The 27,729-nt window shown below is 39.3% G+C and overlaps 1 protein-coding gene across 1 annotated transcript in view; it reads left to right on the plus strand.

Annotated features, from left to right (window-relative positions):
* Positions 1-4,189: 4,189 nt before the first annotated feature.
* The window catches only part of MCM10 (minichromosome maintenance 10 replication initiation factor), a 31,055-nt gene continuing 7,515 nt past the window's right edge, over positions 4,190-27,729 (plus strand). The window contains exons 1-16 of the mRNA XM_037065923.1: positions 4,190-4,284; positions 5,844-5,927; positions 11,023-11,364; positions 12,155-12,259; positions 12,403-12,540; positions 13,564-13,735; positions 15,541-15,706; positions 17,768-17,935; positions 19,122-19,238; positions 20,444-20,643; positions 21,970-22,070; positions 22,736-22,846; positions 22,933-23,050; positions 24,608-24,836; positions 25,896-26,040; positions 26,644-26,762. Of these exons, the coding sequence (XP_036921818.1) occupies positions 5,921-5,927; positions 11,023-11,364; positions 12,155-12,259; positions 12,403-12,540; positions 13,564-13,735; positions 15,541-15,706; positions 17,768-17,935; positions 19,122-19,238; positions 20,444-20,643; positions 21,970-22,070; positions 22,736-22,846; positions 22,933-23,050; positions 24,608-24,836; positions 25,896-26,040; positions 26,644-26,762 (2,238 nt within the window). The 5' untranslated portion in view covers positions 4,190-4,284; positions 5,844-5,920. The remainder of the gene's footprint in view (positions 4,285-5,843; positions 5,928-11,022; positions 11,365-12,154; positions 12,260-12,402; positions 12,541-13,563; positions 13,736-15,540; positions 15,707-17,767; positions 17,936-19,121; positions 19,239-20,443; positions 20,644-21,969; positions 22,071-22,735; positions 22,847-22,932; positions 23,051-24,607; positions 24,837-25,895; positions 26,041-26,643; positions 26,763-27,729) is intronic.

Consider the following 27,729-nt stretch of genomic DNA (forward strand, 5'->3'; position numbering starts at 1 on the left):
TACCTAAGGCTGTGCTCCCTCCAACTTACAGATACACTTTTCTACAATACGCTATGCTACTAAGACAGACAGCCTATGCAGCATTACCTAGGTAATGCACAGAAACAAACACAGGGAGGCTGCCAAAATGAGGAGACAAAGAAATATGACCCAAATGAAACAACAGAACAAAACTCCAGAAAAAGAACTAAACAAAATGGAAATAAGCAATCTAATGGATGCAATGTTCAAAACACTGGTTATTAGGATGCTCAAGGAACTCATTGGGTGATTCATAGCATTAAAAAGATCCAGACAGAAATGAAGGTTATACTAAATGAAATAAAGAAAAGTTCACAGGCAACCAACAGCGTAGTGGATGAAGCTGAGAATCAAATCAATGATTTGGAATATAAGGAAGAAAAAAGATTCAATCAGAAAAGGAAGAAGAAAAAAGAATTTAAAAAAAACAAGGTTACACTAAGGAGCTTCTGGGACATCTTCAAACATACCAACATTTGAATCATAGGTGTGCCAGAAGGAGGAGAGAAAGGGCAAGAAATTGGAAACCTACTTGAAAAAATAATGAAAGAAACCTTCCATAATTTGATGCAGGAAATAGACATACAAACCCAGGAAGCACAGATAGTCCCAAACAAGATGGAGCCAAATAGAATCACATCAAGACACATCTTAATTCAAATGTCAAAGGTTAAAGATTGATGTGGTCACCAGCAAGCAGTATCCACTGCATTGTGGATGGGACATGACAAATTCACAGAGACTATGGAGTCCTGTGGAGGAAAAGGGAAGGTATGGCCACTCTCTCAAGGGGAGAGTGCCTCAACCCTTGCCTTGACAAGCTTTTATTGCTTTCTGGGCACATTACATGATGGTCCTCATTTACTATGTGCAGGTCCACTTTAGGTGGTTATCTTTTACAGAAAACAAAGGAGACGATGCCTCTGATCACATCACAGAAGGATATTTGCAAATGCAAAGGGAAAAGTGGTTGAACTGGTTAGAATCATCCTTGAAAGGTTTAGCATAGATTTTAGGAAGTTAATTTAAAGATATTCGGTAAATGTTTTCTGCCTCAATTCAGGGTGAGGGAGTTTTAGCAAAAGCAACTCTCATAGCAGTCTAGGTACAATGCAGGCCTGATTCTCCACGGGTGAACCTATCTGTGGGCATGGGTCCTGTCTGGGCCCATGCCATGCAGAACAGTCTCCTATAAAAGATAAAGAAAGAATCTTAAAAGCAGCAAGAGAAAAGCAGACAGTTACCTACAAAGGAGTTTCCATAAGACTATCAGCTGATTTCTTAAAAGAAACTTTACAGGCCAGAAAGGACTGGCGAGAAATATTTGAAGTGATGAAAAGCTAGGACCTACGACGTAGCTTATTCAACAAAGCTATCAATTAGAATGAAAGGGGACATTAAGTGCTTCCCAGACAAGGTAAAGCTAAAGGAGTTCATCATCACCAAGCCATTATTATACAAAATGTTAAAGGGACTTATTTAAGAAAAGAATATCAAAACTATGAACATTAAAATGACAATGAATTCACAACTACCAACAATTGAATCTAAGAAACAAACTAAGCAAACAAGAATAACAGAACCAGAATCATAGATATGGAGATTATTTGGAAGGTTGTCAGTTGGTAGGTAAAGGAGAAGAATGAGAGGGAAGGTGCAGGGGTTAATAAGTACAAAGTATATCTATTTTGTTTAGATACAAAATACTCAGATGGATCTTAAGAGTGGTATAGGAAATGGAGTAGCCAATGACCTATGGACATGATCTAAGGGGGGGTTGCTGGAGGGAATGTGGGGTACTAGGTGGAGGGGGGCAAAGGGGAAAATTGGGATAACTAATAGCATAATCAATAAAATATATTTAAAATGGAATATTAAATTTATTATGCCATCATCAGAAATCAAGTATATGAACCAATATTCAAATATTTTAGTGGAATGACAAAAGGTACCCAAAATGCTTTGCTATGAATGGTAAATAAAAATTGGAAATAATAATCTTCTTTGCCATCCTTTGACTTACATAGAGTGTCATTTAAAAAATTATTGGAGTAACATTCTGTACTTACTATGAACATTTGGCTATTGGTGAGTAAATTATTTTTTCTAGCTAACTAATTGTGAAGATGTGAAGTATAATACAAATGTACTGATTCAGGAACTCTCAATGAGCTGAGAGATCTATGTATCAATTTTGTCCTTTAAATATATGGAGGCATAATCATAAGTTAGTATGTAAAATATGTATTGTTACTAACCCAGCACAACCAAGAAGACATGTGTTGAACATTTTAATGAGTTAATTGAAACCACCAATGCCAGCGTTTTTTATTGACTTCCCTTTGGAAAACATCAGTTTAGGTAAGTAGGGGTAGGAACATACTCTGTTGTTTACAGTACCCTCTAGACTAGTTGAAAAGCAATAGACATTTATTTGGGCAGCAAAGGCAATATTCTGTTATGAAGATCAGTAGCTTAGGTTTTCCTCTTTCTTAGCAGGGCCATCCATCTCTAAGTGGATGGTTGCCTCTGAACAAGGATAACATTTTTCTCAGTACAAGGTCTTCGTTCAGTTTGTTGGATGAGTTCAAGTTTGGGGTGCAATTCTAGAGAGTTCTGTACTGTGCAGATTGGAAGATGTGAAGACAGATATAAAGAGATTTCTACAGGGAGGTGTGGGGTAGGGTGGGACTGTGGAAACTGGCTATTTCTCTCAATAGGTCTGTTCTGATTTTGAATGGCATTGCCTCCTGCTGGGCCTAAGATGGAAGAATTGATTTAAGCTTCTGGTACATTAGCCAAGTAAACAGACTCAGATATTCTGCTTCTACAATCTCTACTTTAGAGAACTCAACTGTATTAACTAAACTACATCCTAAGCCCTACACTGGAAGCCCTGATATGACCCCCTGGCTTCAAACACAAATCTAAAGGTACCTGCCAAATTTCCACAGCATCCCCTCAGCCTGAACTCATCATGGCTTCTTTCGTACAAAACAAGTTCCTCCTTTAGATTTCTAGCCTATTTCTATAATTCTGCCAGCTTCTCCCAGTTATTGACAGTATGCTCACTGTCCTCTCCTTTTCCTGTCAAAGGTAACTTTCCTTTGGTCAGTTACCAAAGCAGACAAGTTTTCCCTCATGTTTCCTGTTTGTCCCTTCCCTTCAGCTCATATTCTGGGACTACCACAATTTTCCAATGTGCAGCTCTGCCTCCAATTTCTGGTACATTCAGTCCCTGAGAACCTATCTTTATTAGATTGTATCTCTAAGCAATGCCTTATAAAGCAGTACGAATATAAGTTAATACACATGTAATGTTTACATGTGCTGGGCACAAGGTTGTTTTCAAGGTTTTCTCAATTCTCACACTGCCCTGTGAAATAACTATTATTATCTGTTTTGCAGATAAATTGAGGCACTTAAGAATTTACTCAAAGTTGCAGTTAGTATGCGTCAGTTAAAAACCTTGCAGCAAAGCCAATATTCTTAACTCCAGAATCTAAGCATGTCGCCACACTTTCTCTACACAATCTACCTTCCTCCCCCACCTGCTCAAAGATGGTCTTTTTTTATTGCTTATGGAAGACAGTTCCTGACCCAGAGTTCATCATTGTCCACACATTCATTTTACCTACTTATTTTAATGTTTCTCGCTCGTCACTTTTGCCTCCACTCCAGCAAGACTGGTGCTCTTTGGCAGTCGCGTCTTATGTAAACTAGGCATATATCACATCTACCAAATCAGACGTAAATTTCTAGAATATGGATTACGTCCTTGTCCAACATCCTTTATACCTGAGGCTGAGAAATGGATGATAGTCCCGGAGAGTGTTAGGAATTGAGTTTTGATCTCATGTAAAAATACTATGTGTTAATAATGCTTAAGTTTCGTACCTCTGGAGGGCAACACAACACTATTTTACCTTAAAGATGCCTAGGTCTTAACCTACCGGAAGTCCCCTTGCCCCCAATAAAGAGGGCGCCTGGTCACGTGAACCAATCAGCTTGCTCTACGCACGGATCTTTTTTTGCACCTCCTCAGGTCTTTTCCGCCCAGAGGTTTGATGCAGCCAATCAGCGCGATTCCAAGCCGGCGTGCGTCAAACGTCAGAGACGGGGTGGAGTCAGGTTGGAATTTTGGCGGGTCTGGCTGTGGAAAGGAAAGGGTGCGCCGCTGGGTAAGAGGCCGGTTGTGGCTGAATGTGTGAATGGTCCTTGCGCGGTGGGAAAGAGGATCCGTCCCGCGCGTCTGCGGGAGAGGTTAGAGAGCTCTGGGAGCGAGAGGCGCGGAGTCTGGGGGCACTCGAGTCGGCAAGACGGGAAGCGGGACGGCCTTGGGAGAGCGCCGGGCGGGCGCGCTGGGGAGGTTCGGTGGCTGAGAAGTTGCGGGGCACTTACATAAGTATCATGACTTGCCGTTTACTTTATTTAAGGGACCGGTTTTTTCTTTTTAAAAATACCTTGAAAACGCTTGCCAGGTGCATGCCGTTTGGACTTCTCTTACTCATTTTTTAGAAGACATGATTTGATAATAATGACTACGTACCATGTACGGGGCTCCACACTCACTACTTAGGACCTGTGACTCTTGCAGTCTAAAGAGGATGACAGACAAGTGCAAAATAATGCAGTATTGTAGTGAAAAGGGTGAATTGAGAGGTGGTCTGGAAAGGCTTAGAAAAATGATACTTAAGCGGAGACTGAAACAGAAGAAGGAGCTGGGGGAGAACTTTCCAAATAGCCTGATGCCTGAAAACTCATTGTGTTCAAGAAATTGAATGCAGTCTAGTCTTTTTTAAAGTTTTTTTGATTTTAGAGGGGAAGGGAGGGAGAGAAACATCAATATGAGAGAGAACATTTCAATCGGTTTCCTCCCATACTCACCCCTACCCGGGACCAAACTCAGAACCCAGGCAAGTGCCCTGACCGAAATTGGACCAGGGAAGTTTCAGTTTGCAGGCAAATGCCCAACCAACTGAGCCACACCATCCAGGGCAGAATGCAGTCTAGTCTTACTGGAACGTGTTTGAGGGGTGGGTAGAGGTGGGTGGAGTGGACTCACAGAAAAGATAAAGAAGTAGAAATAGGCAAGAGACAGAGTATCCATTGCCTCATAGGCTTTGTAAATTTTGTTCTAAGGGCAATGGAAGATCATTAAAGAATTTTTAATTAAAGGACTACTGCTATTGGATTTGTGTTCCTAAAGGATTACTAAGGAAAGAAAAGATTACTGTAGCTGTTGTGCAGAGAATAGACAGAGGAAACCAGTACAGGAAGCTAATGTAGCCAGTAGTCGGGGCAAAAGATGGCAATGGCTTGGACTAGGCTTTTGATGGTAAAGTTGGGGAGAAGTGAAAATTTTGACCAGTAGTGTGGGATAGAACCCATAGCACTTGTCAGATGGCCCTAGGTATGAGGGTGAGGAAAGGGCGTGAGTTTGGGGCCAAAGGGTGGTTGCTTATAGAAATGAACAAGACAGTTTTCTCCCTCTAGACCCTCAAAGAACCTATAATCCAGCAGATTTCCCCAATAGATGCAATAGTAATACTGTTTACAGTTTGTCTCATTCATGTAATCTATTATCATATTAACTCCTCTATACCTCACCTGAGTTTCTGTAACCATAGTTTGCAAAACATAAAAAGTAGATTGCTTCCATCCTAGAAGGAAGGTGGTATTGATGGTAGGAGTGAGAAATGGTTGGCATTTGGGTGGAGGCTATGGTTAGATGCCCTAGGATTGGTAGGATTCTGGATTTTGGGTTATGCAGTGTGAGCAAGAGAATCAAGGGTGACTTCTCAAATCATAATTTCACACAGCTAGGATTCTGCATTGCTGCCATCTCCTGGACACCTGATCCTTCATCGAAGTCACTGTCACCTGTTCCCTAGACAGCATGGATGGTAAGTCCTGGCAGCATTCTCAATTTTCTTTTGCTTTTAGAAAATCACCCTTTTGTCTATGGAGTTTTTGTCTGTTATACTTGCAAAATAGTGAAAATAGCTGCCCCACCCTCAAGTATTGTATAAGTAGTTCACTTCAGTCACTGAATGTTTCTTCTTCTAATCAGGTGGGTTTTCTCCTCCTGGCAGCACTAATTTTCTTTCATAATAATGATAGCTTGCATGTACTTACAATGTGCCAAACACTGCTCTAAGGTCCTTTATTATACAAACTAACTTAACCCATTGAGCAACTGTATTTTATAGACAGAAGAAACAATGTTTAGAAACTTGTCATAGGTGAAACTCAGAGCAGGGATTTGAACCCAGTCTGACTTCAGACTTCACATTTTATATTGATATCTGTTGAAGTTGTTTTAGTCTAACTCTGTCTTAAATTTTTATTTTTTATTTTTTTAAAGATTTACCCCTGGCTGGTGTAGCTCAGTGGATTGACTGCAGGCCTTCGAACCACACGATCGCAGTTCGATTCCCAGTCAGGGCATATGCCTGGGTCGCAGGCCAGTTCTCAGCAGGGGACTCATGAGAGGCAACCATACATTGATAATTCTCTCCTTCTCTCCTTCCCTTCCCCTCTAAAGATAAATAAAAAAAATCTTTTTTTAAAAAGATTTTATTTATTTTTTGGAGAGGGAAAGGGAGGAAGAGAGAGAGAGAGAGAGAGAGAGAGAAGCATCAATGTGTGGTTGCCTTTCGTGCACCCCCTACTGGGGACTTGGCCCACAACTCAGGCATGTGTCCTGACTGGGAATTGAACAGTCATCCCTTTGATTCGCAGGCTCGTACTCAACCCCTGAGCCACACCAACCAGGGCTTTAATTTTTGTAGTTTTGTTCATTTTGCAGGAAAGTGTGCAAAGCATTTACTTTTTAAAGAAATATGCTATAACTAGCAGAGCTTAGTCAGGGAGAAGCATAAAATTTATAGTGCTGTATGTGAAGAGATACTAACAGATTATTTTTCTGGTTGTGTAATTGAGTTCATTTTCTGAAACTATTTTTAAAAATTCAAGATTATTATACATTGCCTTAAAGAATACAATTAAGTGTTGAAATTCATCACACTGTGATATTATGTGAAATTGATTGCATCTGTAGTATAATGATAGTTTCCTATCTCCTAAAATCATCAAATTACCTACAGGGCACTTTATGTAGTTGAAAGTTTAACTTTTTGCTAAGAAAAAGTCACGAAAATATGTGGTGAATGAGTATGTGTTCTCTAAAAAATCGTCGTACCTAGTAAAATCTCATCGGTTGGTATGGCCTCACAATTTAATCCAGTATAGATGAAATCAAATGTTTCCTGGTGCTGGTTAGTGTTGAACAACATTCCTGCTTACCTTCTAGTAAGGAGAGCAAGATAAATAAGTAGGAAAATATCTGGTACATGGTAGGATAGGAGACACTGGGTTGAGTTTGTATGCTGGGAGAAATGCTCCAGAATATGGCAAAATTGGTGATGTGGGGTAGAGAGAGCTGGTGATTGTTGGCTGAAGTCCTTAGGGAACTGAGAGGCATGTGCTCCAGTTAATAAATGGAAGAACCAGCTGGCCATAAATAGGACTAGACACTTTATCCATTGTCATAGGAGGAAAAGCACAGAATATATATTCAGGTTTAGTAGTAAAAGATGATGAAATCTGATTCTTTCCCTTTTTTTAACCATGAGACAAGATCGTCAGGTAAGTAAACAGGGAGGAGAGCCATCAGGTTTGAGAAGAGACTGAAGTGGTTAGAGAATAGGAAAGCAAATGTCTTAGGGAAGTGTAGGATTTTTGAGCACTGTTGAATTCCTGTTTGTTCTTGGCTGGTATATATTTAAAGTTACACCGATCAGCATGGTGTCTTTCTCCAGGGAGAGTTCACCAGTTGGGGTGCAGGCATGGAGGGGGAAGTGTGTTAGATTTAATCAGGGTTAATGTTTTTGGTCAAGGTCAACATTCATAAAATTTAAAAAATTTTATAAAGACAAGTTAATCTATTCTTGGAGTAGAATATGACACTTTTATTATTAGGTTACCACAGACCTTTAGAACTGAATTAGACATTAGGTATACTTTTTGTATCACTTTATATATATATTTTAAATTTTATTTTGTATTTATTTAATAACAACACATGCCACTATAAAAAAGAAAAGATTTTGTCAAGGAACCTGAGGGCACTAGAGAGAAGCAAGGGAGTGAAGAGTTGTTTGAAGGCAGTGATTATAATGATGGGACATGGATCCAAAGTGAAGTGGAGGAATGGGGAATGAGGGATGGTGAAAATGTCATAGGTGGGTCTGTGGATTGGAATTCTTAAGAAAGATGGAGGGGGGAAGAGGAAGTCATCCCAAAGGACTTCAGTAGAAGACAGCGACCAGGAGGGGTTCTTGATGAAAAAAATCTGTTGTCATGTTCTGTGTTCTGGAAGAAAGGTTGATAGCTCCAAAGTGACAGTGATAAGCAAGAAGATAATCAGGGCCCTCGAGTTGATTACCAAATGTTGATTGCATGCCTGGTGCATGCTGGCCACTATTCTAGCACTTACAATACGAGATAAGAACAATTAAATTCCACTCAAGGGGCAGCCAGATTTCTGTTGTAACAGCCACTAAGGATATGGGGAAACTTGCTGGTAGTAGATTCTAGTTCCAGATAGCAGATCACATGAGTTTGTAAGTAAGGATATCATGGGAAAACAGATGATTTTTGGTGGTGATGGAGATAAGCTGGAATGCTAGGCGTCATGGATTAACCCAACTGCTTTCATGAAAGAAGATGGACGAGGCCAAAAGTATGGAGCCACGAGGTAACATTTTTCACCTGTGACTCCCAGTGGTGTGGGCCAAGGCCTCTTCTTGGGGGGTGTTCTCTGTAGCAGCTGGGAACAAGAGAGAGGAGGACCTCTTGGCTCACTTGCCAGCATGTGGCCATCTCACCTGGAGCATGGGGAGCAAGGTTGTCTCTTTTCTCTTGCCGTACCCTGCAGTCTTACAGTCTTTGTGGACTAAGCACTCAAAACTAATTGATATGCAACTTCTGACTTTAAGCCTTAGACCCATCATCAGTTGCTAAACGTTACGTTTGGCTGTTGGCTCTTTCCCATCTTGTACGGCAGTACAGAGTAATAGAAAGGACACTGGTTTCCTGATCTAAACTCTCCATCCTAACCCAGGCTCCCGTGCTGCCCTGTTTCACCATGTGACCCTGGGCACGCCTCTAGCTTGTCTGGACTTCAGCTCCTGTCTTTCCAGTGAGGGGATGAATCAAATATCTTTAACATTTTTGTTTTAAATGCCTCTGATTTCATGAAGGAATAATGCTCGAAAGAGGGGAAAGTGAGCAAAGAAAATGGACAAATCAAAAGACAAGAAAGCCACTGGCCAATATACATAAGCAATTCTTCATCTCACTAGTGAGCCTGGAAACACAGGTCAACACCATGAGCTGTGTTTTTTTAATCATCCAGCAGCTTGGCAAAACATGTTAGGTGACCTATCAGGTACTGTGAGGTGGTAGGGAGAAATGGTACTCGAATACAGTGCTAGTAAGAGGACAACCACTGTGAGAACTTGGCAGTATCTAGTGAAGCTGAAGAAGGGGCATACCTGACAGTCCAGGGATTTCACTTCTGATACGTGTTTCCAAGAAACTTTCACACATGTGCAAGAAGGTATATACGTGATGGTAGTATAGTTTATAGTGTGAAAAAATTGGAAATAGTCTATATGTTCTTTATTAGAAAGTGGGTTAATAAAATGTGATACAATTATACCAGGAACTACTAAACAGCAATTGAAAGAAATAAACTGAAGTATATGTTTTGATTTGGATAATCTTACTTACATGTAATGTTGAATAAAAACAGAATACCAAGTAATACATACAGTGTGAAATAATCTATGTATATAGTTTTAAAACAACCAAACACTGTATATTAATTATGCATACCTATATATTTATGCTAAAAGCATGGAAAATGGACTAGAATGATATACCAAAATTATGATAGCCATTGCCGCGTGGGGCCTGAAGGTAGTGGTGAGGAGTTTGGGGTAAGATGTGGCATGATAGCCATGGCTGGTGTGGCTCAGTGGACTGAGCACTGGTCTGTGAACTGAAAGGTCACTGGTTTGATTCCTGGGCAGGGCACATGCCTCAGTTGTGGGCCAGGACCCAGGATGGGGATGCACCAGAGGCAGCCGATTGATGTTTCTTTTGTGCATCAATGTTTCTTTCCTTGTTTTCTCCCTCCTTCCCCCCTCTCTTTTTAAACCAACCAACCAAACAAATATTTGGTGTGGTATGGGTTTTTTTTAAAAAATTTTTAAAAAAACTAATGTAGTGGCCAAAAACAAAATGTTAGTGCTGGCTAATTCTGGGTGATGGGATATGAGTACTTTTTATGCTATATGAGGCAAATGCTAATGCAATTGCATTTACCTTTCTATATTTTTAAAAAATTGCTCAGACAATTAAAACTAGGGTAATATATACATCTAGGTCCTAAATATATGTTTAGTGTGTTTTCCAGTTATTCTTTGTGGGTTGAAGTCGGTATGCAGGAAGTTACCTCATTAGCTGATGTGGCGTAGGGAAAAAGATCTAGCCTAGTGACTGGCCCAGGATAGTTATTAAGCAGATATTGGCCCCTTCTTAGCCCAGAGCCCTTCAGAAGACTTGGAAAGAGAAGGTAGAGATAAGACCAGTAATTATACCAGACAAGTTGGTGAATTTGTAGTTACTTTAATTGCTATATTAATGTTGAATTTTTTAAATATTTTATTTATTTATTTTTAGAGAGAGGGGAAGGAAGGGAGGGAAGCATTGATGTATGAGAAAAATATCGATTGATTGTCTTACATGCCCCCAACTAGGGACCTAGTCCTCAACCCAGGCATGTGCCTTGCCTGGAAATTGAACCAGTGACCTTTTGGTTCACAGGCCAGCACTCAATCCCCAGTCAGGGCTAATGTTGAATGTTTTAATTAACTACGCTTGTCATTAGCAGTGTTTCTCAGGTAGGCTTATTTTTTCTCTTTCCCCCAGCGGAGGAAGATGAATTGTCTCTGCTGACCGCGTTGCTAGAGGAGAACGAGTCAGCCTTGGATTGTGATTTACAAGAGAGCCACTCTGCGACCCAGGATGATGGTAAACCTGATGCATTTGATGAGCTCTTCGATGCTGATGGTGATGGCGAGTCTTACACGGAGGAGGCTGATGGTGATGAAGCGGAAAAGACTCAAGACCAAAAGGAAAATTTGGCTATTCTTTTTGGAGATGTGAGGGACTTATCTGATGAAGAAGAAGCTCCTACATTGCATCCAGCTAAAAACAGAGCCCTCCCTGCTCCTGCTTCCACTCAAGGGAAAACTAATCAAGAGTTGCAAGGTGCCCCCACTACTTGCTTTCTCTGGACTAGATGAAGATGAGTCTGATGTTTTCATCAAGATAGCTCTTCAGTCAAGGGTGGAGATAAATGACTTTGTTAAAAAAAATTGTCTGAGTTAGTACATCAAACATTTAAGGCCAGCATTTCAACATGCAAAGTGACAGACAGCCAGTGACATATATATGTATCAGGGACAGCCCGTTGTAACTGATCCTTCACAGGGTGACTCTAATACTTTTCATCCTTATTACAAAAAATGTCTATGTATCTCTGGAATTTATATGCATATGGAGCCAGAGATAAGACTATAAAAGCTACTGCACATTGTTTGAACTGGAGACCATTCTGAATGGAAGCTTTGAGGAGTGCCCTTTTCTTATTCCTGGCATCTTATATTTTCAAATTATAATAAAATGCAGTGGTTGGCAATTTCTTCTGTTATAGGACCAAGCATTTTTTATTGATTATGATATTCAATTTGTGAATTAAGTATAGTTATGTCTTGATTCCTAAAAACTTGCTGTAGATAAATATCTATATCTGTCAGCAGTACAGATTCATAATTAGCTTTGGTATTGGAGGATTGATTACCAGAAATAAGTTTATTTCTCTAAAGAAACCCCTTTGGAGTGCAAAGTTTAATTGTGAATTCTCCAATATATGTGACTATATTGTGGGTCTGGAGGTTTTGGGTGAAGCTGGGTGGATACCAAATATAATTCTAACACTTTAATCATGCATAATATTTCTTCTGGTTTGGTTCTTAAATCAATATTTTTTTCTCCATAGATGAGTTAAAGAAGTTGCAAGAGCAAATGAAGTCCTTACAAGAACAGCTAAAAATGGCTACAATTAAACAGCCTGCAAGTCCAGCCCGTCCACATAAATCCCCTGGTAATCAGACTATAATTCTAGGAATAGTATGCATTTCTGTTACTAAGAAATTATAACATTATTTCTGCATCCAATTCCTTGTAAAGCTGTTGAGCCCCTTTATAAGCTTTCTTTACTAATTTTTTTTTACTTTTAATCTTTAGATAAGTCTCCTCGTCCCCCTCTTAAGGAGAAGAAAGTTCAGAGAATTCAGGAGTCATCATGCTTTTCTGCAGAACTTGATGTCCCTACTCTACCAAAAACCAAGCGGGTGGCTCGGACACCAAAAGTTTCACCTGCAGGTGCAGTACTCAAGGCCACCTGGTTTCTCACTGCTCTGATGCTATTAAAAATATATTTTGGCACTGTTGTGTGTGTGTGTGTGTGTGTGTGTGTGTATGTGAGAGAGAGAGAGAGAGAGAGCAAGTGCGAGAAAGCAAGCTGGTCTGCCCACTAAGTAACTTTCTTGGGAATGGAAACCATATGCTATATTGTGTGCTGGAAATTTCTCTACATCTCAAAGTGCTTAGAAATTTATTTGAAGGTATTTACTCAATACTTAATGGGTTGAAAAATTTTAAACTCTAGTCTGGTTGATTTGAACTGTAGTAAATATAAACACTGGATTGCATTCCCATGCTTGGAAGGTAGAGGTTTAATCTTCTGGCTTGTGAGACTGCGGCACAGAGTCCCTTATAAACTGGGCAGGTTTGTTTTTGAAGTTAGCTTGTATTAGACCAGGTCTATTCTTTAGAAAAGGTTTCTCTTTCAGTAGTTGAGAATAGTACTCAAATAAAAGCCTATTTCAGCACACACATATAACATAAAATGAAATGGAAAAAATTTGTAAGCTCTATTGATTTTGTATTTGCACCAATTTGCCCAAAGTGATTATCCTTTGAAAGATGGAAGACAAAATGGTCTGTAGATAGCAGAGTAAGTAGCATTTTTTTGACTGTGTATTCAAAAGGCCGTTTTGAGTAGCATTGGCATATGGCACAATAATAGAGAATAGTGGCTATTTAAATTAGATTACATTAAATAAGACATTCATTTCATTAGAAGCAATAGTCAGTTATAAGTGATCAGTGGCTACCATATTGGACAACACTGGTGTAAAACATTTTCATCACTAGAGAAAATTCTTTGAGACTATAATGCAGAAACTTTGAGGGTAGTACAGAAATGTCTCGTGGGCTTCCTTTGTTCTCTCAAGATTTGGTTATTGCATGTGTTGACAAAAAAAGCAACAGTTCCATTAACAATGTTGTAGTTATTAGTGTGGTGTTTTTTCCCCCCACTTAATTTTTATTTTAATTTTCTAGAACCCAGAAGCTCACTTTCATGGACAACAAGTACTCCCTCTCAACCACTCCAAATGACTCCGGGGAACAAACCTAGTGGGATGACTAGAGGTCCGAGTGCAGGGGCCCCCAAGAGTTCTGGGGAAACAACAGAGCCGGTCTCCATGGAAGCTTTCTCCGGCCTGAGGCTCAGGTCAGTAACTGACAGTCCCTCCGGAAGCCTTTCCTCCTTCCTGAGGGTGAGCCTTTCAGAAATAGTACGGCAGATCCACACAACACCAGCAGCTGTGGCACTTGACGAAACTTGGCATTGAGTACTGGGTGTGTGTGACTCAGTACATTTGCATCTGAAATATTTTAGGAGGACTTTTGTTTGTTTATGTATGTGTGCATGTGTGTATGCATGCACGCACACACATTTATATAGACATATGGAATTGGCAGATAGTATATTTAATCAGAAGCTGACAGAAACAGTTATAGAGACTTTTTAAATACATAAAGCTATATATAATGTAACTAGGATAACAGTATCTTGTAATTGATGTTAAGAAAAATAACTGTATTCTTTTTTTCTTAATAACTTTTAAGGCAAATTTATATTCTTTGCATCTATTACGTGGAAAAACTAAAATATTCAGTTAACATAGGAATAAATTCCAGGATCAGTTCAGTGAAAAGCCTATACTTTTACAAATTCTCTGTGCTCTGCACCACTGCTCCACTGCGTCTCCCTCCTTACTTCTCTTGAAGCCCAGAGGAGAACCGTAATCTGCTCTGAGACCAGATTGCTTGTAGTACAGTCCATCCAAGTAGCCAAGTGCATGCCCTCTAGAACACTTAAACCTTGTCAATCTAAACTAAAACTGCCAAGCTCTTGAATTGTATATTACTAAGCAGGGGGAGAACAAGTAGCCGCCATTCTACACTATGGTACTGTACATAGAGTAATGCAATAGACGTGCACTGTGAAGACTCAGTACTCCAAAATAAAAAATTCAGTGTCTTAATTATGTTTGAGACAGAGTCTGAGGGGTGCAATGCGATAAAAGCTCTCTGAGGAGCTTCAGTATTCTTTTTCAAGGTGAACATGTCCTTCCTGAGGGGATCCTGCCTGCTCCTAACCAGCTCCCAGCTGGCACTCCCCTTGGATGGTGAAAGATGTTGCTGATGCAAGTGTACCACGTGTGCATGGAACGGACGTAGACCAGGTTGAAACTACTCAGCCAAAGCTCGGTGGCGGCCTACAAATGTAGGGGATTGCAGAATTGTTTGATTACCCGAACCTCAGAACCTAAAAACATTCTGAAGACTAATGATCAGATGATAACCTATTACCATTTTTCTTTGTGCAGAGTTAGCTCTAGGACTTTGTATTCCAGAAGACTTCCGAAAGCATCAAAGTCATGTTTATTTGTGCTTTATTTTGACCTTTAATATTTGTCAAACCTGGAACAGATGTTAATATTCTACTAGAGAAAAACAGTGGAAATCTACCAGGTTTTGGCCAGTCGTTAGGAACAAGGCTACATTAATTGAAGCTAGAGTCAAGGCCTTCGTTTATTATGTGAAAATGTTGGCTTAAAAAAATCTGATTGGAAATAGAACCAGTACAATTCTTGCAGAACTGATGAGATTTAAATATCTTATTTATTTATATCCATTCATGATATTGTATTAAAGTCAAAAGGTATTATTTTTAAATAATATTATAACTTATAATTTATAAGAAAGTAGAGTTTATAATCTTTTTATTTTCTATGTAAGCCCCAATTTATATTCAAGGAAACACAAACTTAACTTTAAAAATTATGTTATTTTTTTTTATCTGCTATAAAAATGTCCACTTAGCCCATACTATGTAACTAACCTTCCTGAAAACAGGTTCTTTAGAGATTTCTGCCTATAACACCTCTTTTAACCATCTTACTACAGTGCCAGGTAATCTTTTCTTAGACTAATTGTCCCCTAATTGCAATTGCTGGTTTCTTGACCCAGGCGGCCTCGAGTGTCCTCCACAGAAATGAACAAGAAAATGGCCGGTCGAAAACTGATCAGACTGTCTCAGCTCAAGGAAAAGATGGCAAGCTTGAAGCTGGAAGAAATGGATTGGGTGACATTTGGAGTTATATTGAAGAAGGTCACTCCGCAGAGCTGTAACAGTGTGAGCCATTTTATTGCTTTCTTAGCCGCTTCTTTACAAACTGGCAGTGGGGACTCATGCTCTGGATTTGTTAATCAGAGCCCATCAGCATTTCATTTTGAAATAATTGTTAGTAGGTTCTCAAGTTGCCACACTGTTATTGAGTTGGTATCCGAGGGGTTATGTGTAAAGAATGCTCGACTTAAAGAAGATCTGGGTGTATATATTACTTGGGCTTCTCGTTGCCCGTATAAGTCTTTTTATTTTTGATAAGGTTTTATTTATTTACTTTCAGAGAGTAGGGAAGAGAGGGAGAGAAACATCAATGTGTGGTTGCCTCTTGTGCGCTCCCTCAACTGGGACCCTGGCCCACACAATCCAGGCACATGCCCTAGACTGGGAATTCAACCAGCAACCTTTCGGTTCACAGGCAGGCACTCAATCCACTGAGCCACACCAGCCAGGGCTCTCATGTAATTCTTAACTGCTTTTCATTTGTCATTGTTTTGTTGACATGTGGTTGTCCCTATGATATTATACTGCCTATTGTAGAGGACAGAAGTAGGTAATCAAAGAGGCTGACTTTTTAGATCCTTTGAGAACTTACTAGATGTAAAGTGTCAATTGCAGAAGTTCTCAGATTGCTGACCTATGCCCCCACAGTGTGGTACATTTAATACGACGGATATTATAAAAGATCTAACAAGTTTTAAAATTGCAGTTGGCTGAGGTATAACAAAACTATTTTGTGTCCTGTCAAGTCAGAAAACCTGGCTTCTAACCCTCATTCTTTCTGTAACTAGCTATGTAGCCTGAGGGTGACCCTTAATCTTTCCCTAAGCACCTCCATTTCCTTATCTGTAAAATGAAGGAAATGGCTTTTAATTATGTGCAAAGCCCCTCCTATTGCCTAAATACTATGATTAGTCATGCTTAATACTGATTTTATTCTCTAATTTAGATACTGCCAACTTTAGTTTTTTTTTAGGGAGTTCTGACACCAGAAGTTGAGTTTTAGATTCTAGCCCTGTTCTGTCTTGATAAATGTGATTAAGTCTGGTTTTTATTAAAGTTTTTAGTTGCATCCAAACTGGGTATAATGACACTTGATGTAATAGGTGTGAAATTTTATATGAACTCTTCCAAGAGAAGAATTGTACAAATCCATGGAAGAATAATTATAATAACTGAGTCCAGGCAATAGCTCACCATAAACTATCATTATACCCACTCTGGGATTCCTCTGTGAAATAGCTTGATTCAGTATTATTGATCTGCCCTGGCTGGTGTGACTTAGTGCATTGAGTTCTGGCCTGCAAACCAAAGGGTCACCAGCTCTATTGGTGACCAATCAGGGCACATGCCTGGGTTGCTAGCCAGGTCCCCAGTAGGAGACGAGCAACAGGCAACCATACATTGATGTTTCTCTCCCTCTCTTTGTCCCTCCGTTCCCCTCTCTCTAAAAAATAAATACATAAAATCTTTTAGAAATAGTATTACAGGTTTATTTTTTAATATGTAAGCATGGAGATTTTTCATAGTCGAGTTGCATTTCTTTAGATATTTAGTAATACTTATGAAATTTTACAGTTAAATGCAACCAGTTTTCTTTAGTGATGCTATTCTTTTTCTAAGCTAAGCAAAGACTTAGAAGCATCAAGCTGTAAACTTATTAATATTAATACTATAGTTAATCAGTGATAAATAATAAATTTGTATCAGTGGTAGTGCTACAGCTTCCTCCTGTCCTTTTAACTGTTGTTCACGCACGAGTGTGTGTCTGTGTGAGTGAGAGAGATTGGAAAGGCAGTGCTATCCCTTTGCTACTTAGACCTGAGAATCCTTTGATTCCAGGCAAGTCTCCACTGACAAGTCTGCTCTGGCTTGCCTTAACTTCACCTGCATCTGTAGAATGAGACGGATAGTACTAAAGCCTAGAGAAAGGATTCATTTATGCTTAACAGACTTTCTGGTGATTATATATTCAGGGTGGATTGTGTATATATTTTTCTACAAACTGTAAATGGAGGCAGTGTAACCTGTCACTCAAAAATCATTAAAATTAATAAATATTTGTTCCAGGGGAAAACATTTAGCATCTGGCGACTGAATGATCTTCGTGACCTGACACAGTATGTGTCATTGTTCTTGTTTGGAGAAGTTCACAAAGAACTCTGGAAGACGGAGCAGGGTACTGTCATAGGGCTGCTCAATGCTAATCCCATGAGGCCCAAGGATGGTTCAGAGGAGGTGAGAATCTGTTTCCATGATTACTGGGGGGGGGGGGGGGGCCTTTGCAACTTAGTCAAAAATATTTGTATTGGTCTACGTCCAGGTAATAAATCATGCTTTTATATTATTATACTGCCATTAATCTGGTTTTTTGCTTGTTCATCCCATGTTTTATATCATCTTTCATTGTATCTTTTCACATTAGTTCCAAGGTTCCTGGAGTTTTTGAACTCTAATGTTCAGGTTACTTAGCTCTCCATAAATTTGCATGGTGCATCAAGAAGGCAAAGTTCTGTAGTTTTATAGTTGAGGGGACTTTGCTGCATTGATTAGTACAGCCATAGCTGCAGCTTAGAATCGAAGTGAGTTTTTCTTCTTAAGCATCAGTAGAGTTTTTGTACTACCCACTGATTCTCTAGTAAATTGTAAATCTAAATACAGTGTGAATAGGACATACCATTTCTTCATCTGACCCAGCAAGAAGCTACGCTTTGTTGTAGACAGATTATTATTATTATCAGGAGGAATAAGAGATACAGTTTTTTCATTCCTTGTTTTCACCAGAAAATGGCAACAAATCTTCACCTATTGGTTCCAATGTGTTTGGCTACAAGTAACAGAAAAATTTCACTATAGTTTCCTTTTAACGGTAAACAGTGGGGTTTGTTTTTCTCACATTAAAAATATATTCCAGACATAGGCGATGTAGTGGTATCAGCACCATTGTTTGTGAGTCTCTCAGCCTTTTCTTCTTGGTCACGAGATGGCTTTGAAGCCTCTCCATCACCCCTCCATTCAAGGAAGGAAGTGAGCCGGCCTCCTCTATCTGCTTTTATCAGTAAAGCAAAAGCTTCCCAGCTTCAGTCTCATTGGTCAGAATATAGTCAACATGACCATTGCTAAGTATAGGAGTGCTGGGAAAACTGGGAATGGGATCTATCCATTCACCTAGTGCTTAGGATTTGCCAGTCTAAGTAAAATCAAGATCCTTAGAGCAAAGACACAGGGGAGAGGAGAGGTGTTGGGTAGAGAATTAAATGTCTTCTACATCTCCCGTTCCTGATACTGTTTTATAGGGCATTGGCTTCAAATTCCTTCAGACTGATAAAGCCTTCCTAACTCACACCAGCCATGCTTTTATCCACTCTAGCTGATGAAAGATACCTTGTTCTGCTTTTAACTCTCATTCACTTCTTTTCTACAGGTGTGCTTATCTATTGATCATCCTCAAAAGGTCTTAATTATGGGTGAAGCTCTTGACCTGGGAACCTGTAAGGCAAAAAAGAAGAATGGAGAGCCGTGTACACAGACTGTTAATTTGGTTGGTTTCAGCCTTGTTAGGGTGGTTTCTGCTAAAGAAAGGAATTAATAGGAATAAATTGCAGGTACTATAGTGGTAACGACCACCTTGGAACTGAGTTTCCTACATAATTGTAAGCTTCAGAGTGAGAAAATTAAATCTGTGGTCAATAATTGCTGGTTTGAAAAGCTGAGAGTAGGAGAATGAATTAACCTCTTAGGAAAGTGATCTTCAATTGCCAGCTGACTAGGAGCTATAAGAAATAATTTTAGTTTACTCCCATTTATAAACTCTCACTAACCATTCTTTTATCCATTCTTTGTAGTACCAGAGATCAAACACTATGATGAAATACACAGAAAACCTTATTTTTGTCTCTACTTTAACTTCGTTATATGTTCTCTTAGAGCCTAAAAATAACTTCATTTAGATATAATTCACATATGACACAATTCACTTTTCAAAAGTGTACAATTTAATAATTTTTAATATAGTCACAGAGTCATACAACCCTCACCTCTGTAATTCAGAACATTTTCAATATCCACTCCTCTCCCCCCAAAGCCCATTAGCAGCCACTTCCCATTCCCCTCTTCTCTGGCCCCTGGTAAACTCTAATCTTCTATCTCTGGATTTACCTGTTCTGATCCTTTCCTACAGTGCAGCGATGTTCAACCTTTGTCATCTCATGGCACAGATAGACTCCTGAAATTCTGCAGCACACCCAAAAGGTGCATTTTTACCAACCTGACAGAAAGTCACATAAAATTCTGATTCATTCACACCAAAAGGCTATTGTGTTGGCTGTTAATTTTTTGACACTCTAAGAGAAAAGAGGTCAGTGCCCCTGACTACATAGTCGGGTATTGCATGTTTAAAAAATTCTTACAGCATACCAGAAAATGTCTGACTTATTTCACTTAGTGTAATGTTTTTGAGGTTTCTCCTAGAACCTGGCTTTTATTTTGAGTGTAGAAAGAGTGCAAAGGGAGTGAACTCTATCACTTTTTCTTCTACCCAACTAGTGCTTTAATTGGAATTTAAGGAAAGACCTTTCCCCTTAGTCACTGCATGGCTACACCGTGCAAGTGGCCTTGGAGGTCAGTAGGGAGAACTCTGCACGCAGAACGGTGCCCCACAAAGCTGGGAGAAAGGGGCCGTGTGTATTTATTTTGTTTCTTGGCCTGTCACCCTGGTCCTGAGGTAGCCTCTCTTCTTTTTGGCAGAAGGACTGCGAGTACTGTCAGTATCACGTCCAGGCCCAGTATAAGAAGCTCAGTGCCAAGCGAGCTGACTTGCAGTCCACCTTCTCTGGAGGACGAATTCCAAAGAAGTTTGCCCGCAAAGGCATCGGCCTGAGAGAGCGGCTGTGTCAGGATGGTTTTTACTATGGAGGGGTTTCTTCAGCATCCTATGCAGCCTCGGCGTAAGACATTCTTGGGCTGCTTCTGGGAGCAGGATCTTGCTTGTCTTATAAGGATAAACCTAGTAACCGTACATTTCTGTCAATGGTCTTGAGAAGACTTGTATAGATTTTATCTTTAATAACTCACTGCCTGGAACAAGGTAGATGAGGACCTCTTTCATTCCCAGGTAGACAGGAAAACTTACTGAATGGGGAGAAATTAAGTCATGTCATGATGGTCTGTAACAGCAACCTCATGCTTCCTGTTTGGGTTCTAATGTGAATATTGGAACTTTGTCGGGACTGATTGCTTGGCCATTAAAAGAGTTTTGGTCATTGTGTTAGCATCTTCTGAATCATTTCCCTCACTGTGGTTAGAGTGAGGTTGCAGACCTCTTGAAATCCATGTTTAATGCAGTGAACGAGTGCAGTGCAGCTTCAGAAAGGGTCGTGGGGCGAAGGCCTCTTGTGATCTCAGTCTCTCCACAGAGTCCCTGATGTAGGTGATTGATGACTCTGTCCCTGATTGTGAAAAGCACATCTGAGGGTGTGACAGGTGGGGACCTGGCACAAGGGAGGTACAGTTGGTCCAAGGACAAAGCATTGATTTTGTCCCATGTCCAACAGAAATTGGGCAGGGGACTCTCACTACTTGCCTGTTTTGTAATATTGATCACATTTTTAAATTTAAAATCATACCTATGTTTTCCCAAACTATAAAAAGCAATACACATATTATTTAAAAATATATATGTATATATATGTTCTTTGTTATGTGTGTTTCTGGGTGGTTTTTATTTTTCCATATGTATAAATTTTTAGTATTTTAAAATGAAATCATACTGTGTCTATACTTTCGAACCTTTTTTAACATAAAATAATTATGTTTTCCTTATAGAATATGTACTGATGTTATTATTTTTAGTGGCTCCAGAGTATTTTGCATGGCTCTCTGATAATTTAAATAATTCCCTATGCTAAACCTTAAGGCTATTTCTAATTTTTAACGTCATAAACAAAGCTTTTGTCAACACCCAGCTTTTTGCATAGCCCTTAGTTATTTTAAGATAAATTCCTACACTACTTGATTCGAGTGTTGGCGTATTTTTTTATTTCTTTTGCTGAGTTATTCTTCTAGTCGGCCTCGGCGGGTATGCAGGTTGGGCTGCCTTGCACCTGTGACCTCCTGCTTTCCCCAATTACGCTGTAGGGCCACGGTAGTAAGAGAGTCGAGTTAGTGCTGTTTTGGGAAGCTGGCAGTTTGTAATGAATGAGCGCTTCGTTTTTACTTCATCAAAGCACTCAAGTTCAGTGGCTTTCCTTTCTTGGGCTGACTTGTCATTACAGTGCAGCAGCTGGCGCCCCTAAGAAGAAGATTCAAACCACTCTGACTAACCTGGTCGTGAAGGGCACAGATTTGATCATTCAGGAGACTCAACAAAAACTCGGTAACTTTGTTTCTCAAGACTGTTTTTCTTTCTCCGGTATAAATGTGTAGTCTTAGGATTGGAAGTGGTCACAGTTTGTACTCTAAATGAATTACAAATACCCACTCATTGTTATCTTAGTAATATGGCCGATGCTGAAAGAATCAAGCTTAGTTGGCAGCATCTTAAGAGAAAAACAGCATATTAATCTTGGCTGTAATTTAGTTTAGTACGCTTTTTAAAATTTCTTGACGTATCTGGATCTAACTCTTTTTGTATTAGAATTAGTAGGATCACACTGCAGGTGAAACCCATCCCTTGTCTTTCGTTAAAACAGGTCTAAGTCAGAGAATGCTGCCTTCACCCTGTTCTAGGGGCTTTATTCATAACAGTGGCCAGGGCCTAGAATGGACCTTTATCCATAGTGCATATTCCAGACATAGTGTATGACTCGACCCCACAGATATGAGTATTCTAATCATTATTTCAGATAAGTTATTTGTCACACCCTTGCACTCCTACTAGTCTCATGTAAGAGGTTAAGGATCCTTTTTTCTTTCTCTTGTTGTTTGGTGTACTTCGTTTACAAATGACTCAGTTGTGAAGACAGTTTAGAAGTGTTAAGTCACATGACATCAAACAATCTAAATTTCTAATCCTCTAAAGCTGATGTGTGCATATTCCAGGAATAGTCCAAAAGAGCTCATCTTGCTCTGAGGAATTCAGGGAATTGATGGACTTGCCTACATTTGGAGCCAGAAACTTGAAACAACATTTAGCCAAAGTGAAGTCTTCAGGTAGAGTCAGTTTGCACCTGTTTAGTGTTCGTACCTGAGTTCCTGCTGCCTCTCAGAAACCCCTCAGTCTGTGGCTTGTGTTTTAGGGATCACGGGGTGCCCGAAACCTGCTTTCCAGTCTATCTCAGCATCAGCTCTGCTGAAGCAACAGAAACAGCATATGTTGGAGATGAGGAAAAAGAAATCAGAAGAAATCACTAAACGGTACGAGTAATATTTAACATCCCTGCTTGGTTAACTCATCTGAGGAATCCCCAGAATGTCTTCATAGATTTCAAAACTGCAGCTTTAGATTTTAGGTGGTTGGCTAACTGTTTAACTTTGAAGGTGTTAAGATAATTTAACATAACCTAAATAGATGGCATTTAAAGTTACATATTTCTGACTTATGGTTAGTGAATCCTGAGACCAAGTGGTACAGGTTACAGTAATTAATATTGCCGTGGAAGAGAGAGGCAATCTGAAAAGGATTTGGGGAAAGGGGAAAGCACATGTTGACCTGTTTGGCGCCTATTTCTTCATTTGCCAAAATTAGGTTTTTAATTAGGTGCCGAGCCAGTGAGTAGATTTTGTAGTTGTTCGGATAAATGATAAAAATGAGGTACTGAAAATGGAGAGTCATTTTAGAGGCAAAATCAAGTGGAAATGTATATGGAAGGTAAACAAATCAAAGATTATTTTTTACATTAATATAATACTTTCAAAATTATACTTGGCATAAAATATTGTAATAGTTTTAGATGTGCAACCTAGTAATTAGACATTATGTAACTTATTAAGTGATAATGCCAAAGATTCTTGAGTTCAAGTTATCTGAATAATATTGTAAAAAGAGCTACTATCAAGCACTGTGTTATGCACTGCATTAATACATTGTCTCGTTTGGTCCTTAGAGCTATCTGTGAGGTCCTGATGGGATATCTATAGAGGTATTCATGTGCCAACACATGACTTAAGAATATATATACATATAAATATAAAAATATATATGAAGCTGTGGATCTTGTGTGAAATAAGAGAGCATCTGTCAGTTTAAAGGGATTATAATTTGTAGTTTTTCAGAATCTTGCTGAACAAGTTAAACATATCTTTGGGCAGGATGTGATAGGCAGTTTACAAACTTGGCCTGCAGCTGGCAGGAGTGGGTGTGTGATAGTGAGAAGAATGCTGGCCTGGGATTAACTGGTACTAGTCTTGTGCCTGTCACTGAACATTTGGGTCTTGGGACTCAATTTCTTCATCTGTAAGGTAAGAGGTTTGGACTAGATGATTTCTGATGTTTGCTGTTTTTAAAAAGCCTTGAAAACCGTAAGTAAAATAGCCAGTGTGTGAATTATAGAACCTTTCTGTTAAGGGCTTCCAAATTTATCACATGAATTCTCTATTCCCAAGAGAGTAAACTAAAATACAGAGAGATTCAGTGAATTCTTAAAGGTCCTAGACTAACCAGAGAGCTAGGAATGTAGTCATTGCTCACCTTTGGAGCTGTGTTCCATAGATAGTACCCACTGAAAAACCAATTGCTAAAAATAATGATCAGTTCTAAATTGGCAGAACAATTAGAGCATTTTCAATGAAAAAAATCAATCAACGGAAGAGTTAGTGGAACTGGCATTCTTCTTATAGCATGCTAATCTGAATTATTAGCCTAGGAGGGGAAACTCTTTTACTAACAGTTTCATATCAGTTGGTGGGCTCCCTGCAGTCCCCCAGTCTGTTATTTGGTACTTGCACAGTTTGTGACTGCATATTTCTCTAAAGATTTTTGCAAAGCTCAAGTGAGATCACCAGCCCAACTGTGCCATCGTCTTCTGGACAACCCTCTTCTCGGTCTCCACCAACAGGGGCTGAGTTCCCCAGGCTACAAGGAACTCCAGCCATACAGGCACCCAAGCTGGGGCGAGGCATCTCAGCAGGAGATGATGTTCTCTTTTTTGATGGGTCACCACCTCCAAAACCAAAACTGAGTGCTTTAGCAGAAGCCAAAAAGGTAACTGGTATTTGTTTTCTTCAACTTTTGAATTTCATTTCTGTAAGACATAGCTGGAGTTTCATACTTTATATACCTATCATCAGGAACGACAGGTACCTAATAGTTATTCGTTGATTGTAGTAATTGGAGTCAAATTTTAATGTCAACATAATGCCATTAATTTAGTCCAAGGAAAGTAGCCATTATCTCAACACTTTTTGTCAGTCTGAAGGAGATAGCTTAGAAGAAAATACTGTTTCACAATTGGAGACACCGGCATTAGGGAAAATATTCTTGGAATTGTTGAGGCAAGACTGTAAAAGGACTCCTTTAAAAGAAATCTTACACAGCAGCCCCGTCTGTAGGCATAGAAGCTGAGTTGCTGTGATTGAAGTGGGGTTGGGCTGCTCAGAACCCCCACTCCTCAGCACGTTCTGCTGCTCCCTGCGTCGCCATCTTGGGCTGTCTTCACTTGGTTCCAGTAGCAACTATAACCGCGTGGAAGGCAAAGGCTAGCTACAAGCCAGAGCCGTGCCTACAGTAGTAATAATTGCATATACTTGTCACTGTTACTCTGTACCTGTGATAGGTGTGTACATGCTGTTTTCTTTGTCCAGGTGCACGCTTTGCCTAGATTATCTCATTTCATTCACAACAACCCTAAAAGATAAGGAAGTGCTATCGTCCCGTTTTATAAATGTAGCAACTGAGGCTGAATGATTAAGTAACTAAGGTTACAAACCAGTAAGTGGAAGAGCTGGAATTTTGGCCTAAATCTGTGTGGTTCTAAAACAACCTTCAAAATGTTTATGTTGTTCCTATATGGATCTAGGAGCCTATAGACTAGGTAATGTTAAACTTACAATATTTAAGTAAGCTGAGACTTTATTTACTAAATTATAGACCTGTTTTCCCATGCTTTTCAATTTTAATAATTGTTATAATACTAAGTAAAATGAAGGCAGATTTTGCCAGTTTATGTTTGAGAGCAGCCAGAATTCAGTGGTTAATAACTGGAAAGGGGGCAGAGCTATCCCAGTTTTAGATTTTTATCTCTCTCTCTTCTCTTTCTTCTAGCTAGCCGCTATAACCAAATTAAAGGCAAAAGGCCAACTTCTTTCGAAGACAGACCCAAACAGCATTAAAAAGAAACAAAACGACCCTCAGGATGTCCTGGAAGTGAAGAAACGTGTGGAAAAGAATACCACTTTGTCTCCTCAAGGTATTGCAGATTTCAAAGTTCACAGTAGAAGAGAGAAACTGTTTATAAAGGAAACATTTAAGCCACAGCGTCCCTGACATCAGGTCATAATTTTACTTCACTGCACCTTGACGTAGAATCCCCAAATAGAATTTCCACAACTGGAACTGTTTGTTTTTTATAATCACATTAATTGAAATTGTGCACAATTTGAAAACTTGAGAAAAGGCTTACTCGTTGGATCTTTGTACCTATGTATTAGTGTAAGGTGTACTTTGAAAGTAGAATTCTTTTGTTTAGAATTGCCCTGTTTTTATTTTTAAAACTCAAAGTTGGCAATATCATTTTAATATTAGTTTGTAAATAGGATATTCATTATCTTTTATCATAATCAGCTCCTGTTTTAACGTAAAAAAGATTCTAATGCAGTGGTCAAATGTGCTACCTTTCATATTCTAGTTTCTATTTCTCAGCTCACTTCTTAGGAGCCGTCCTCTGCTGGTGCCTAGTGGGGTGGGGTCAGTCGGAAGGGCCTGGTGGGCAGAGACAGAGAGTAGGGGAAACTGAGTCAATGAGACAGTAGTAGTTGGGCTGTACCAGCTGGCACTTTTTCTTCTGCTCTAGCTGAAGATGAATTGGAGCCTGCCAGGAAAAAAAGGAGAGAACAGCTTGCCTACCTGGAATCTGAGGAATTTCAGAAAATTCTAAAAGCAAAATCAAAGCACACAGGGATCCTAAAAGAGGTAAGAGCTTGAAAGATCAAAGATGGTAGTGCTGCCCTTCAGACCCACAGTGCTTTGTTGTGGGACAAAAATTTGTTTCTTTTACCCCAACTAGGATGTAGCTATATGTCAGCTGGTTTGAGGTTACTTTGTAGCACAGGAATACTCCCAGTAGATTGCAGTCTTGCCTTCTTTGCATTGAAGAATATCACTTAACGCTATTTAAATAGACTTCAGTGTTATAAAATGATTGCATGTAATTATGGGTGTGAACCTCACGTAAATGGCTCACCACCCCCTACTGTGTTCTGCCTTGCAATGTGAAAAGGGATTTTTCCATTTAAATATTTTTATATTGGCATTTCAAATGCTGTAAATCAGTAGTTATCAATCCAACACTCCCAAATGCCCCTTTTTAATAACAGATATTTTGTATTGTTCCCTTATTATCCTGAAATAGAGTTCATGATGATATAATCACCTAACTTAGTTGAATTATATTGAAAGTGGTAATGTAATATCCTAACTATAATATAAAGAAAAAAGGGAAATGTTTGCATTAAAAATAGGTATTTTATAATGTAAGTACATGGGCATAACTACCATACAAGAAATAATGAAGTAGTCAGAGTGTTGGATTTAAATGTGTTGTAAATATTTGAGACAGATAGAAAGGAAGACTCATAGAGGTTTGTTTTCTTGGTAACTTAAATACCATGGACCTATTTCTTTCAAAATGTGTGTTTGTGTTTTTTTAAACAGTGAATAATCTTGGGAAACTTTGATGACCCCAAAGTACAGCTGACCCTCCATATACACAGGAGTTGCCTAGTTGCACTCTTAGAATATTTAGTGTATATTAAAACCATGCACAAATATTATAGGGTTGTATATAAAGTGGTTAGGTTCAAGGGTTATAATTGGGTTTTTCGTCCACATGTCCCAAAGAACCTTCAGAAAAACCCTTTGTTGTGTGGGGACTGTTCTG

This window comes from Sturnira hondurensis, unplaced genomic scaffold (genome assembly GCF_014824575.4).
Source record: "Sturnira hondurensis isolate 20B ecotype Veracruz unplaced genomic scaffold, ASM1482457v3 Scaffold0016284, whole genome shotgun sequence".
NCBI classification, from domain to species: Eukaryota; Metazoa; Chordata; class Mammalia; order Chiroptera; family Phyllostomidae; genus Sturnira; species Sturnira hondurensis.